The sequence below is a fragment of the Sceloporus undulatus genome, chromosome 3 (assembly GCF_019175285.1).
Source record: "Sceloporus undulatus isolate JIND9_A2432 ecotype Alabama chromosome 3, SceUnd_v1.1, whole genome shotgun sequence".
Classification (NCBI taxonomy): domain Eukaryota; kingdom Metazoa; phylum Chordata; class Lepidosauria; order Squamata; family Phrynosomatidae; genus Sceloporus; species Sceloporus undulatus.
The window spans coordinates 18,684,851-18,701,020 of NC_056524.1; the positions used below are offsets into that span (position 1 = coordinate 18,684,851).

General features: G+C 40.1%; 1 protein-coding gene across 1 annotated transcript in view; it reads right to left on the reverse strand.

Moving 5' to 3' along the window:
* MAML2 (mastermind like transcriptional coactivator 2) overlaps nucleotides 1-16,170 on the reverse strand; it is a 238,015-nt gene that overhangs the window by 10,519 nt on the left and 211,326 nt on the right. Inside the window, exon 4 of the mRNA XM_042457006.1 lies at nucleotides 3,102-3,293. Within this exon, the coding sequence (XP_042312940.1) occupies nucleotides 3,102-3,293 (192 nt within the window). The remainder of the gene's footprint in view (nucleotides 1-3,101; nucleotides 3,294-16,170) is intronic.

Below are 16,170 nucleotides of genomic sequence, written 5' to 3' on the forward strand. Positions count from 1 at the left end.
CAGAGTTTGGGAAGTTACTTTTTGGTCTACAACTCCCAGAATACACCATACTGGCTAGAGGAATTTATGGGATATATAGTCTCAGAAAGTAACTTTTCCTCTGAGACCAGAGTTATAGCTATTGAATATGATAAATAAGTTTATCAAGATTACTTGAGATTAGTTTAGCTAGGCTAGTTTATGCAAGATATTGGGAAGTTAAGAAAATATCAAATAATATGGAATGGTTAGAGAAGGCAATGGGTTTGGTGTATTTGGATAAATTAACTAATCATATAATGGGAAACTCAGATGAGGCCTTCTTACAAAGATGGACATTTTTGACAGTCCATATACTAAAACAAAGGGGAGGATATTACTATTATGGGAGTTGATATCTAGAGAGTAAAGTTAATTTTTTCAGATTTCAGAAAGAAAGGTTGATATACGGCATATTTGTTAAGAAAAAGTATAAAACAATGAAGGGAGAAATTAGAATGTATGTTCAACTGGTGCTTAGAGAAAAAGGGGAAGTCTTTTTAAATTAGGGGTACAGGGGAAGGAGAAGTAGTGTGTGTCTTTAGGATTTATGTATTTCTTGTTTATTTTTGTCAAAGTCTACATATTTATGCATGTTTCTATTTTCTATTTTGAAAATTATTAATACTTTGAAAAAAGAAAAAAAAAGCAACTTTACCTAATTCTGAGAAATTTCTCAAACTCAGCTTATTGAGGTTTTCTTCTTTCCACCTCTAAGACCATTTCAAATTGAGTCCAAATCAGATTATTAGCCTTTCCCACTGCCATCCATGGCCACTTGTATTGTGTTTCTTAGTACAATTTTCCAAATGAGTACATTTTTGCCAGCATTTTTCAAATGTAAACAATTTGGCATGCATTCGCCTATTGAGTAAAGCATGTATTTGCATATTTTTTTTGTGGGTTTTTCGGGCTATGTGGCCATGTTCTACAAGAGTTTATTCCTGACGTTTCGCCAGCCTCTGTGGCTGGCATCTTTTCTGATGCTGGTGAAATGTCAGGAATAAACTCTTCTAGAACATGGCCACATAGCCTGAAAAACCCACAAAAAATATTGATGCCGGCCATGAAAGCCTTCGACTTCACATGTGTTTGCACTTTTCCCAGCAATGTATGCATTTTAATGCATATTTTTCAAAAATATGGATTTTCTGAATGCTTTTTTGATGTCTGAATCACCAATGCTATGTTAAAATGATAACCAAACAAATGTGTCCTGCCACTGATATGCACTACACTGAACTTGAACTATGTTTTTCATTGCTAAAGGTCAAACTCGAGAGAATCCAGATTTCCATAAATACTTCTGCATCACTATATTATGCCCACAGTTCCAAATGGCCAGATGAAGACAGATATTTTCCTACTATGCACATTTGAATCTTGCCATGGTGAGTTACAGTGAAAATAAAAACCATGAAGTGTCTTGTGAGTACAGTTGGCCTTCATACCAGCAGGCTAGCCAATCCACAGGTTGCCCCACTCCATTATTGCCAATGGTAGACAGTGCATGTTGCATGTCCATTGGCAATAACGGGATTTGAGGTCCCGCACTTTTTAGGATCTGGGGGGGGGGATCTGGAACGGAACCTTTGCCAATATGGAGGGCCATTTGTACCTTAAAGACTAACTAGTTTTTATTTGGCATCAACTTTCATGAATTGTCATGAGAAGGAATTGAGTTGAAAGCCATTAACAACAACAACAAAGGCAGCTTCATCAGCTGCATGGAGTGCTGTCTCAATTGTGTGCACTCCCACAGAGGAATGGAAATGCAAAAGATATCAGGGGGTGACAGTATTAACAGAAGTTGTTTAACAATGGTAGAGAGGTGAGAAGTAGATCCTAGCACAGATAAGGAGTTTAACATACAATGGTTTTGAATATACATTACTGTCTAATGATTGGACTCTAATTCATGCATCAGAGAAGAGTTTAGCCTCTCACAAGGGCCAGAAGGAAAAGAAATAAGAAATATATGACTGGCAAAAAACACAAAACAAATAATAGCTGGGTAATAATGCAGACTAATCAACATTGTGAAGAAGCCCTGATTTATCCAAACCACAGAAGATAGAGCTGAACTTTTTCATAAATTCTTGCTCAGCACTTTCCTGTTTGAAGCTCATTGAAGTTCTTCTGTTCAATAATGGCAGCTTTGTGGCCAGAGACAGTGGCTTAAATTCTTTTGGTTAGTCCTAAGTAAAGCAGACCCACAGAATCAATTACTTAACTTAATCAATGGGTCTGCTTCAGGCCCAAGTTTTGGGAGATTGAAGTGGCTCCACATTTGAAACATGACATTTCTGATATCACATTTGGATTAATTATTTTGCAAAAGGGCTGCCTTGTGTGTCCTGTGTAAAATGCCATCGAAACAAGAATGTAGTTATGTGTGTGTGTGGGGGGGGAGGGCATTGCCATCCAAATGACAATTCCCCTCCCTCCATGAAATTTGTGTGCAACAGAAACTGTGCCTCCTTCTTGTCTTTGATGTCTAATCTGTATTTCTAAATGCTCTATTTATGTTTTAATTTACTAAAATGCTAGAAACCCAGTGACAGAAAGAAAATTTAACTAGTGTCCCCTACCATAGCTACACCCCTACATGGAGCATTGCTGGCAGATATAGCAGTACACCAGTAGTCCCCAAACCTTAGTTGAGCAAGTGTTTTGGACTTCATCTTCCAGAGTTCCCATTAGTAGGCCAAGCTGGCTAGGGCTTTTGGGAACTGGAGACCAAAACAGCTGGAAGACCAGAGTTTGGGAACCATTGCACTACAAATTTGATGAAGTGATTCCACCTCAACATTAGGAAGAACATCTTGACAGTAAGAATTGTTCGATAGTGGAACACACTTCCTCAGAGAGTGATGGAGTCTCCTTCTTTTGGAGGTCTTTAAACAGGCTGGATAGACATCTGTCAGGGGTGCTTTGATTGTAAGTCCCTGCATGGCAAGGGTTGGACTGGATGGCCCTTGGAGTCTCTATGATTCTATGATTCAGTTGTTTCTGATAAAACAGACCAACATGGCCATCCTCATTGAAAGGACACAATGAAAACAGGAGACTGGAAAACTTACTGCTTCTGTTAATATTTGTTGTTGTTGTTGTTGCTGCTGCTGTTGCTGCTGTAGAAGAAGTTGTTGTTTTAGCTGCTGATTCAGCAACGCTTGCTGGGGTGAATTCATGTAACTGCTTCCAGCATTTGGATTTGTGCAAGTGCCAGAAGCTGGACTGGGGCCTGCACTTTGGCCTATCACAGAGTGTTGATCCTGGAAATAGCAGAAAAGAAGAGTGAAGACAGAGACCAACAAAGTTGTGTCAAATTGCATTATTTCTACAGTTTCAATGCATCCTGAGTTTTCCAGAAGCTCTAGCCAGCATGGGCAATGGACATGGGCTGCATTATGTCCCAGTATCCAAACCACACTTTAGTACATGGGTGGGAGACCTGTGGCCCCTGCATTGTTTGCAAACTCTGAACCTTTCTCCCTAGCCTTTTTACAGTTACTGCTTCATGGACCTCTAAGAATGACATTGCCTTAAAACTAGGTATAGGTTTTCCCTGTACTTGGTTTTGCACTTTAAAAATTCCAAAATGTTTTTAAAAATTGGAAATGGACTTCTAGCCACTTCTAATTTTTCATTTTGTTCTTGGCACTCATTGTGAAAACAGTCTATGCATTTAACTTATCCTCATTTCTCTATCACTCATTACTGCCTTCACTTTCCCTTGGGATCAGATCACATCAGACCAATTTATTGAATGAATCCACTGTATTAACCACTTCAAAAAATTACAAATAATAAAAAAATACAAATATAAATACTACAGAGGCTGGATGGCCTTTAAACAGAGGCTGGATGGCCATCTGTCGGGGATGCTTTTAGATTTCCTGCATGGCAGGGAGTTGGACTGGATAGCCTTTGTAGTCTCTTCCAACTCTATGATTCTATGATTCTACAGTGTGTGTGCCTTCAAGTTGCCTGTTAACTTATGGTGACCCCATACATTTAATAGGGTTTTCTTAGACAAGGAATACTCAGGTAAATTTGCTAGCTCTTTCCTCTGAAATACAGGCTGTAGCACCTGGTATTCAATGGTCATCCCCCATCCAAGTACTAACTACAGCCAACCTTACTTAGCTTCCAAGATCAGATGGCATCTCGTGCCTTTAGGGCATTTAGGCCTTATGAATACAGTTACAGTAAATACATTGCCTTGTCATGTTATGTTAAGTTTACATTAAACCACAGTTAATGTATGCCATCTAGAAAACTAAACACCATTCCCTCTTTCCATCTCTTTCTAACTTATATTGGCAGTTTTGGATGAAAAGAGGACAACCTCTGAGATACACAATGGTTGAAATCACTCAAAATGAAGGTGAGTTTGTTTGCTACAGACCAGTTTTTCATGTGAGTCACAGATGGGTCAAGATATGATGCTCCTTACAGGTTGAAAATTAATGCAACTTGAGTGGATAATATGCCAGTATGGTGCTCTGTTATTAGGGCACCACATATACACAGCCTATTTGTGAGTGGAATGCCTGGAATATTCCCTGGAGGATCATTATGTCCATCATCTCAAAGCAGGGATGAGTAAAAGCAAGTATCATCAGCATATAGCAACATCTGATTGGTTACACAAACTCACATGACTGTGATTACTATTATCTATTGATGCCACCAATTCAGGCATAGTATCCTAGGATAGAAACTATTCCTCATGTGGATCCCTAATTAGGAAGGCTAATCCAGATGACTAATCACTAATTTAGGAGCATTAAAATTTAGGAAAGTCAATGGCTCCTAAATTGGCCTAACTTGTACTTAGTGAAATAATATAAAGCATGTTATCTATCCAGATTTTATCATGGCATTCTCAGATTTGGAACAATTACTAAGGAAGGTCAAAGAAGAAAGCAGGCTTGCTTTTGAACATGATGAAAACAAAAATAACGACCATGCAGGACTTATATTAATTCAGGTAATGGGGAAATTGAAATAATTAAAGATTTCTTGTACCTAAGATCAAACATGATCAGAATGGAGACTGCAGTCAAGAAATTAGAAGAAGACTAGGAATAGAAAGTGTAGCAGTGAAAGAAGATCCTAGGCAGGATCCTAAAGAGCAAAGATGTACAACTGAGCACTAAAGTTAGAATTGTCCAAGCCACTGTATTCCCCATCACCTTGTAAGGATGTGAGAGTTGGACAGTAAAGAAAGCAGATAGGAAGAATATCAACTCATTTGAGATGTGGTGCTGGGGAAGAGTGTTAAGGATACTGTGGACAGCCAAAAAGACAAACAAATGGGTCTTTAAACAGATGAAACCTGAACTCCTTCTGGAAGTCAAAAGTGAGGCTGTTGTATTTTGGCCACATCATGAGAAGGCATGACTCATTAGAAAAGAAAATAATGCTAGTAAAGTTTGAAGGTAGTATAAGAAAGGAAGACCACACGCCAGATGAATAGATTCAAGCAATAAGGTCATGGGCCTGAATCTAGAAGACTGAAGCGGAGAAGTGGAGGATAGAGGGTCTCGGAGATGTCCTGCTCATAGGGTCACTATGAGTCAAAGTCAACTCGAGAGCAATTAACAACAACTACTCATCTGAGAGTTGTTGTTAACTGCTCTTGAGTTGACCTCAACTCATGGCGACACTATGAGCAAAACATCTCCATGACCCCCTATGATACAAAGAAATGGTACAAAGAAAACCACACCTTTGGGAACATTGAGTAGAAAAACACAGTCGTCCCTCCTGATTTGTGGGGGGTCTGTTCCGGACCATGCCTCACCAATCCAGAAAAACACCAATATTGGAGTCACCATTGGTTTCAATGGTGGTGTGTTCTCACACTTGCCATTTTGTCCCTCCCTACTTGCCATTCACGAATGGGCGAGACCACCGACTCCAACTCTGTAAATTGGGAGGGGCAATGGTTAGAGAAAACTGCATACAAAATACCTACACTAGGGAAATTGTGTGGGAAAATTTAAAAAAACGCATTGAAGTTTTTTTCTGGATAGATCCATATATTGGACAGCACAGACTTTGCATGACTGAATGCATACAAAAAAGACATGGAGAAGATATAGACTGATTCGTCCATCCTCAAATATATGAGTGTCTTTAAAAATGCAGCAATAGAAGCTCGTCCTTTACTCCTGTTGCTCAGAGACATTGCAGTGTCTCTGCAGGGCCACTAGGAAAAACAGTAATGTTGCTGTTGAATTCAGGAGCTTGGAGACTCACATCTTTTCTTGGGCTGCAGATCAGCTTTCACAATCTCTCGTAGCAACAGTGCTAGGAAACCGTGGCTCATTACCCCACTCATCCAACAATCAAGTCTTTTAACAAGAACAAAGGTTGACAGTGATTAAGCATTAAGCAGCCTCACATTCGTTTCTGCACGTGCTCAGTACAGCCACCTGCTGGGGCAGTCTGCCATATTCCCTACTTGAGCCATACTGTGCCTATGCATGATGGCACACAGGGCAGTCTTTTCAAAGATGCCCACAATGATGAAGAACACAGGTGCTGAGCCTTGCTGGGCCAACGTTGTTACATTTTATGATATAGCCGTGTTAGTTTGTAGAATCAGAGATGTAGAGAGATCTTGTAGCACATTTGAGACTAACTGAAAGAAAGAGGTTGGCAGCAGGAGCTTTCGTAGACTAAAGTCTACTTCCTCAGATGCATATCTTCAGAGGTTGTTACATTTTGACAGGGAAAATGTGACTAAAAGTACAAATTTTAGTTACAGATTGAACGTTAGATGAGACACATGCTCGAAATTGTGAACTTACGCTTAGTCAATGTTTGTTTTTAGCCAAAATGGCCACAAGACCTCCTGATTCAGATCCTATCCTGGGAGAAAAATGGCATATAAACCCAGTTAATTAGCCTTGCAACCAGACTGGAATCTGAACAGACCTCCTTTGCATAATAAGGCTGCTGGCTGCTCAGGTGGGATTGTTGTTTGTTGTTGTTGTTGTGTGCTGTCTAGTTGCTTATGGTGACCCTAGGGTAACTCCATCACAGCATTTTCTTGGCAAGTTTCATCACAGAGGGTTTGCCACTGGCATCCTCTGAGGCTGAGAGAGTGTGACTTGCCCGAGGTCACCCAGTGGGTTTCGATGGCTGAGCCTGGATTTGAACCTTGGTCTCCAGGAGTCCTTGTCCAATTAGGGCAGTGCTTCTCAATTATTTTCTGTCATGCCCCCCCTAGAAAGAAGAAAACATTTCGTGCCTCCACGCGACTGTAAATGGTATTTGCCGAGGTCAAACGAGCCCCCCTTTACGGAGCCCTGGGGGGCATGCCCCACTATTTGAGAAGTACTGAATTAGGGGGACATTTATGATCATAGCAATAGTACCATGGTTATGACTACACAGCCTTACTGAATACTGTATAGAGTAGACATGGATTTGTAACTCTAGATTAGGAATCCCTAACTGCAAAACAGGATGCCAGCCACCAACAACTGTTTTATAATGTATTGTTTTTTCTCCCCACTGTCTAAATCTCCAGGAGCTCCAAGTACTGTTTTATGTGTTAAATCCATCTGTAATGCACTCTCCCATTTCTCCTACTGCCTTCCCCTTTACTGAGCATTATCATCTTGACCAGTGAGTCGCATCATCTCATGACATACTGAGAGTACAACAGCCTCATTTTAGTCATCTTGGATTTTAGGGAGAGCTTGGCTTTGATTTGCTCTAGGATCCAATTATTTGTCTTTTTAGAAGTCCAGTACTTTTTGCATCACCACCATCATCCTCATCCTCGTTATTATTAAAGTTTATTTTTCTATTGCCATAACTTTTGCACAGCGCTTTACATAATAATCATAAAACACGATAAAACCTGCCTATGGCATACAATCTAAAATCACAAAGCACAAAATTTAAAAATAAACCTTGGTTCATTGTTGGAGAGATTGATGATAGATTCAGTGGTGTCACTAGGGGAGTGTAGGCTGCACCAGGTTACACTCTAAGGAGGGATGACACTCTGCTTCTCAAACACATATGTTTTGGCATAAATGGGTTATGTCATTCACCCGAGTCTCTTTAAAAGGCTGAAGAGATGGTGTGAGTGGGGTGAGGCTCAGTGGGAGGAAAAAGGAGAGACCCCGAGGTCTTTTTAAAAAAAGAAATTTAAATTTAAAATTTTATTTTTTATTTTAAAAAAAGACTTTTTTTAAAAAAAATTTATATAAAAATATCACATTTTACCAAATTTTATTTTAACCACATGAAATGATGTATGTAAATACATTTATTCCGTGCATAAGATACTGTAATTTAAAGGTATAATTTTAATTTTGTTAGTTGTTACAACTGTTACCATTACATTCAATGATATATGGGAATTATGATTTATGAGTAACATTAGTACAAAAAATATTACTAAGGTTCAGTACAGAGTGGCACTTTGTGCCGGCCTGTGGGCAGAACCACGGTGCAACGTCCGCACACTGGATGCCATACTCTGCCCCATTGCGCGTTGATGCCACATGCCCTTCTAGATGGTGTGCAGCATCATGGCGCAACTCCAGCACAGCACCCAAACAGTGCTATGAAGGGCTATGAAGCCCCTTCCAGGAAGCTAAAAAGAATCCCCTTTTTGCGGCTTCTTTTCGCTCCCTGTGGAGGCTGTGGCGTGTGGTTGCTGTGGCCCCAATCCAAGGCAAAAAGGGATGGCATCCCACTGCCCATCTGTACAGCCCCTAAGGCTTGTGTATGGTGTGGTATGGGAGGAGCTTAATGGGGGGGGGAGTGACACCATGAGTTACTGCACCACTGGATGGATAGATGATAGACAGACAGACAGACAGACAGACAGACAGACAGACAGACAGTAAATTTAACTCCAGCTGTGGAGCAATCCAAATGGGCCAAAGCAAAGTTTTTAGGAACAGAGTTCCTGCATGGCAGGGGATTGGACTGGATGGCCCTGGTGGCAGAATGGTTAAATGCCTGTATAGCAGCCACTCACTCAAAACCATAAGGTTGTGAGTTCAATAACAATGAAAGGGCTCAAGCTTGACTCAGGCTTGCATCCTTCCAGGGAGCTTGCTAAAATGAGTACCCAGATTGTTGGGGGCAATTAGCTTACAGTTGTAAACTGCTTAGACACTGTTAGTTCAGTAAGAAGTGGGATATAAATGAAGCTGTTTGTTTTTGTTTGTTTGTGGTCTCTTCCAATTCTATGATTCTATAAATAAACAGGTAGAGAATAAGGTGTGGGTTTAACATAGGTTTACAACAAGGAAGCTTGGTGAGAAGGAAAACATTCTGATACCATCATGTTCTTAAGAGATTATTGTAATCTTTGATTCAGGGCTGATGAACTGAAGCAGAGCAGAAAAGATGATGACAGCCAAGAATTGTGTGTGTGTCAATTGTTCCCTTTATGCCTGTTGTCAACATCATTATGCACAACTTCTTCCAGAGAAGGAAAAAAAATGTGGCTTAAAAGATTATCTCCCCTCTCCCCCTTTTAAAAGCCGAGTATGAACACCTTACAGTGAATAAACGATCTTGGAAGCCTGAATTAATACATGCCTAACTGGTGATGACTTTTTCTGGAACAGCTTGGAAAGAAAAGTCAGTCGCTTCCTCTCTCCTTCCCTCCAACCACAGGTATGCATGTCAGCAATTCATTACACCATTCACATTCTTCTCATGCTCAGGGTTTGACAATGAGATCATATCTACAATTTGTCCTGCTGTGCCCATCCTTAATTTATTCCATTTTTCCAGCTGTGGAGCAATTCAAATGGGCCAAAGCAAAGTTTTTAGGAACAATATAACTTCAAGGGACCATATGTGACCATGTCTATAAATTTTGCATTGAGCTTGCTTTTCCCCTCACAGGGCAGGAGATATGCATATGTTTTCTAAAAAGCAAATAGTTTGTGTTCCAAATCTCCAGATTTGATTCCTGTTCCTTCCAGTTAAAAAAGAGTGAAGAAAAGACCTCTAATAAGATGCTTAAGCAGTTGTCAGTCAGAGCAGACAATTCTAGGTTAGAAGGATCAATTGTCTGACCTGATAAGGAACCACAAGTTTGCGACTTCCATGTCAGTGGGGTAGTGAAACCGCCCTGGGTTTTAGTTTGACCTTAAAAGAACTATCCAATAGCTTCTACAAAATGAAAACTAAACCACAGTGCTGTTTCCCCACCCTCTGACAAAGGAGCTACCAACTGCTTCTGGTTATAAGTCAATCTTGTACTATCACTCCAAGTTTGGAGAAGCAAGCAACTGGCTGCAACAAAATGTTGTAGTGCCTGCATGTTGTGCACATTTTAATGGAGCCTGGAGCTGATGGGACAAAAAAAAAAAGAAAGAAACAATAGCATCAAAGATAACAATGCATTCCCCCAAACTGGGCCTTACTTCATCTGCTTTTTAAATTTTTTTTTTAAATATTTAAGAACTGCTATTAGTCTGCAAAAATGAGCATGAGGCTTCTATGGGTGCATCTACACTGTAGGCATAATGCAGTTTGACACCACTTTAACTGCCATGGTTTTATCCTACAGAATCTGAGATTTGTAGTTTTGTTGAGGCACCAGCATTCTTTAGTAGAGAAAGCTTAAGACTTTGTAAAACTACAAACCCCAAGATTCCATAGGATGTACAACACTTAAAATGGTGTCAAACTGGATTATTTCTACAGTATGCACCAAAGGCCCACTGTATTCTCAGGCCTATTGAAAAGGTAAGAATAAAAGCAAAAGATTCAACTGCAAAGATGAGAGCCCCTTGTAAAAAACAAGCTTTTAAAAAGGTATAGACAATACTAGTCTCAATATAACTTGATTTGGCAGCTTTATAATTCCTACGGGACAAAAGACAGGTGCAAGTCACTTTTATTGCAAGTTACTTCATAATCAGGCCACGTCTGGAATGCTCTTATGAGGTTGTATGTGTATGCTTTGGTTTAGATTGCTTCCAATGCCTGTTATTTCTGGTGTCTCCGCTCTGCAGCTCTTTCAAATTAGAGGCGATCTACATGATCAGCAGCTGCCTATTTAAAAGTGGGAAACATGCCCTGTACCCACATCAAGCCTGATGCTGATTATAGTGTGCACTCTGCTCTATTAGTGGATTGGTGGGTATTTTGTCTGTGTGAGTGGGTGGGTGATGTTTTCCACACACTAACACATTTTCTGTTAGTTTTCATGCAGCCAAATAGACACAATTTTATATGCCAGGGAGGACACAGGATTAGGGAGTATCCCATGTTCTGCTGAATTGGACAGAATTCACTAGGTGCCGAGGTTACTATGGACAGCCAAGAAGACAAACAAATGGATTCTAGAACAGATCAAGCCTGAGCTCTCCCTGGAAGCCAGAATAACTAAACTGAGATTGGCATATCATAAGAAGGCACGAATCATTGGAAAAGATACTGATTCTGTTTGATTTTTAACACCTCTGCCTGATGAAGAAGCCAATGGAGCTTCAAAAGCTTGCATGATGTCTTTTGTGCATTTTGGTTGTACCAGTAAAAGATATCACTGTTTTGTGAATTTTGGATGCTATTGTAGTAAGTTAGCAAGTTACTATTTATTCAGTGGGTCTACTCTAGTTGTTGTCCTCTAGCCAATGTGTTCCTTATTAACATGTATGGATGCGAAAGCTGGACAGTCAAGAAAGCGGATAAGAAGAATCATAGAATTGGAAGAGACCATGAGGGCCATCCAGTCCAACCCTCTGCCATGCAGTAAATCTAAATCAAAGCATCCCTGACAGATGGCCATCCAGCCTCTGTTTAAAGACATCTAAGGAAGGAGACTCCACTACACTCCGAGGGAGTTTGTTCCACTATCAAACAGCCCTTACTGTCAGGAAGTTCCTCCTAATGTTGAGGTGGAACCTCTTTTCCTGGAGCTTGCATCCGTTGTTCTGGGTTCTAGTCTCTGGAGCAGCAGAAAAGAAGCTTGCTCCCTCCTCAATGTGACATCCCTTCAAGTATTTAAACAGGGCTATCATATCACCTCTTAGTCTTGTCTTCTCCAGGCTAAACATCCCCAGCTCCCTAAGTCGTTCCTCATAGGGCATGGTTTCCAGACCCTTCACCATTTTGGTCGCCCTTCTTTGTACACGTTCCAGTTTCTCCACATCCTTTCTAAATTGTGGTGCCCAGAATTGGACACAATATTCCAGGTGGGTTCTGATCAGAGCAGAATAGAGTGGAACTATTACTTCTCTTGATCTAGACACTATACTTCTATTGATGCAGCCCAAAAATGCATTGGCTTTTTTAGCTGCCGCATCGCACTGTTGACTCATGTTCAACTTGTGGTCTACTTGGATTCCCAGATCCCTTTTACGTGTAGATTCATTCAGCCAGGTGTCCCCCATCCTATATCTGTGCATTTCATTTTTCCGCCCTAAGTGCAGTACCTTACATTTCTCCGTGTTGAAATTCATTTTGTTAGCTTTGGTCCAGCTTTCTAATCTATTAAGGTCATTTTGAATTTTGATCCTGTCTTCAGGGGTATTAGCTACTCCTCCTAGTTTGGTGTCATCTGCAAATTTGATAAGTATGCCCCCAATTCTGTCATCCAAGTCATTGATAATGATGTTGAATAGCACTGGGCTCAGGCCAGAGCCTTGTGGGACTCCACTGATCACTTCTCTCCAGGATGAAAAGGAGCCATGGTTGAGCACCCTTTGCGTTCTGCCAGTCAACTAATTACAAATCCATGGAACAGTTGCCTTTTCTAGCCCACATTTTACAAGATTATTTGCAAGAATGTCATGGGGAACGCTGTCAAAGGCCTTACTGAAATCAAGATATACTATATCCACAACATTCCCTTCATCAATTCATGTAAGATATGGTGCTGGAGAAGAGTGCTGAGGATACCATGGACAGCCAGAAAGACAAATGGATCAAACCTGAACTCTTACTGGAAGCCAAGATTAAACTAAAATGATGGTTATGCACGTGTAAATTGTCTTAGTGTATTCCAGCCAATGTCAAAATTGCAGATACCAACTGCCTAAAACGACATCCCAATACCACAAAATGACATACAACTGAAGTTACAAATATTTAAAGTCATCAATTACACATATTTGCCAAAATACTATAAAGGCAATACTAATATCCAAAGATACAAAGATCACTTTCACAATGCCCCAAAAGTTCATATAAATAAATACTCTTTAAATGGGTGCCTGAATGACAAAAGTGTGCTATTGACATGATCTCTGAGGGCATAAAGTTCCACAACTGGTGTGCCACAACATGAAAGCCCTGTCATGTGTTAGGCTTAGTGACCATAATACTTCAGGAAACTACCAACAGAGGCTCCCAAGCTGATCTTAAATACTGGATCAGGTGGTTATTTAAGTACCTGTGTCTTGAGTCATTTAGGATTTTGTATGTTAATTGTATGTTAGTTCACTGGCATCCAACACAGCAATGTTTGTCAAAAAGGGGAAACCTTGCTGCCTGATCATCACTCAGCTAGCAATTCTCTATTTATGGACTTGGCAGGACTAGGAAATACCTCCGTCTGCTAGTCATGATAGATCAGTGGTTCTCACACTTTTTACCCTTGGGACCCTCTTTACTTCTACATGTGGATGTCAAATTGCCCCCCCCCCCCAATTGTAGTATACGAATTAAAATAAAATATGAAGTCGAAGGCTTTCATGGCTGGCATCCATAGTTTTTTGTGGGTTTTTTGGACTATGTGGCCATGTTCTAGAAGAGTTTATTCCTCACAGTACACACACACACACACACACACACACACACACACACACACACCACTCTCGTCCATGCCATCATTCTCTGAAGAGCATGGCCACATAGCCTGAAAAACCCACTAAAAACATAGAAATAAAATATTTCTTTATTTTTTTAATTTTTATTGAAAAACTACAAAAAGTACATTGTAAACACACTACAATATCATACAAAAACAGTAATAATACAATAATTTGAAATAAAATTTCAATAAAAATATTTATTGAAATAAAATATTTCTTTAGTGTGCATATTTTCATTCTCACTTTCATGTATATTCATATTTTAACATTTTATAAGACAATGACATCATTCAAATTAGACCAATTTTAAGTATATTCAATATTTAACTCAACATTTATGTTACACATAAGAAGAGAAAGAGGAGAAGGGATCAGGGTCGCCAAGTCTTGTGCCTCCCTTGAGCAATTTTCATGTCTCCTCGGGGGTCCCACATCACCGTTTGAGAACCACTTGTGTGAATAACACTGAGTTTGGTGAATTAATAGTCTTAGGTATGCATATGGACCAATTATACTGGTTCCTATCGACCCTCACTGAGACTTGTGTGCAATACACAAGGCCGAAACCCCAGTTCAAATGCGGACTGTCATTATGAGGGAAAGCCAATTCTGCACTGAAACTGCCATATCCCTGGCTAAATTGGATTTTAAAAACTTTACCTTTTGCTCTGGATTTAGCTTTGGTTCAATGCTAAGGAATTCTGGGATTTATAGTTTTGTCAGATATTTAACCTTCTCTTTCAGAGAGCTCTGGTGCCCCTACAAACCATGAATCCCAGGATTCTATAGGATGGGCCCATAGTAGTTAAAGTATGTCAAACTCCATTCATTTTGCAGTGTGCACTCTATAAGCAGACCTTAGAAAAAGTTTCCCCCCTCAGTTACTCCCAGAATTGGGATGAATTAGGGATTCTAGGAACTATAGCCCCCAAAAGTCACTTTTCCAAGTTAATCCCCAGGCAAGTTTTTTTTTTTTTAAACTCAGGAGCATGATTGCAAGAAAGATGGGGTGGAGGTTGAGAGGCTTAATTTTTGGTGTGTATCTTCCAACTGTTCTGAGTTGTATGTGGAAAAATAATTTGCACACAATTATCTTAGCAGGGGGAAGAGGAGAGGAGCACTTAGAACCTTTTCCTTCCAAGCAGGATAAGGAAAAAGCCAACTGCTGCAGCTTCCTATAGCTTGGGTGTTTTCCCTCTGAATAACTTTTGCAAACTTAACTGTACATTGATGTTGGCTGGTCATATGTGTCCTGGTTTTCACTTTGCACTTGGCACTCAGTTTGCAGCAATGGAAATAAGCTGAGGACGAAGGGGGAAATGGGAGGAGGAGAGAGGAAACTGGAACATTTTAGAAGCAGCTGAAAAAGCGGGATGACAGAGGATTAACTGGAATGGTCCCTGCCAAATTAGGACAGTTATAGAATATGGACCCACAGAGGTATTAGGAACATACTATCTGCTCAGAAGAATTGAGAGGGCGTGCTGGAAGGGATTCTGGGACTTCTAGTCCAAAAAAAAAAAAAAGGCTTATGAGCTCTGGATACAACCCTGGTTTCTACATTTAGCTACAGGTCCCAAAATGTTTGAATTTGCTTGATGGTTTCCAAGAACCTCTGTTCATCTCCGGCAGATGGCGCCTGCCCCAAACATCTACCAAAAAGTGCTTCCTTTGTGCCCAAGGCAATTAAGACATCTCTTTACTCTAATTATTCTGGGTTCATTTTCTCCAGCCTTCTTACTTATTTTCCCCTGCTTGATCTATGGGAAAAGAAACTCTCTCCTTGTTCCTTTCTTGTTTCTCTCTGCCTTAAAACAAAACCGAAAAAACTATGCTGCTTACTCCTTTTTCTATTTATTTATTGGCAAACTTTTAAAAAGTTTTCCTCTTCGAGGCTGAAAAAAAAAAAGAGAACCAAAATAGGCACACAGGTATTTTGAAAGGCCAAGCAGAGTTTAAAAATAGCTTGGAAGCTGGCTTCAGCATTTGGGATCAAGGCCATTCACCTTTTCACTCCATTAGAAAAGCACATGGCAAAGTCCTCCTGCCCCTAAGAAAAGTGGTTACACAATCTAGATTTCAAGGAAAGAAGAAGAAGAAAGCAACAAACCCCATTGCAATAAAGAGGGGTTTAGGAGGCCTCTTTCCAAATTCCTTCACTGAGATAGTGGCTGGTAGGAAAAAACAAAGCTGGCAGTATGGGGAAAGAGGCTTTTCTTTTCTTTTTCTTATCCAGATTTGCTACTATTCTTTTATGGCTAGTTAGATGGAGACCCCCACCTTAGTAAATGAAGACATGGGTGTGATTGAATGACTTCTAATGTTTAATGAC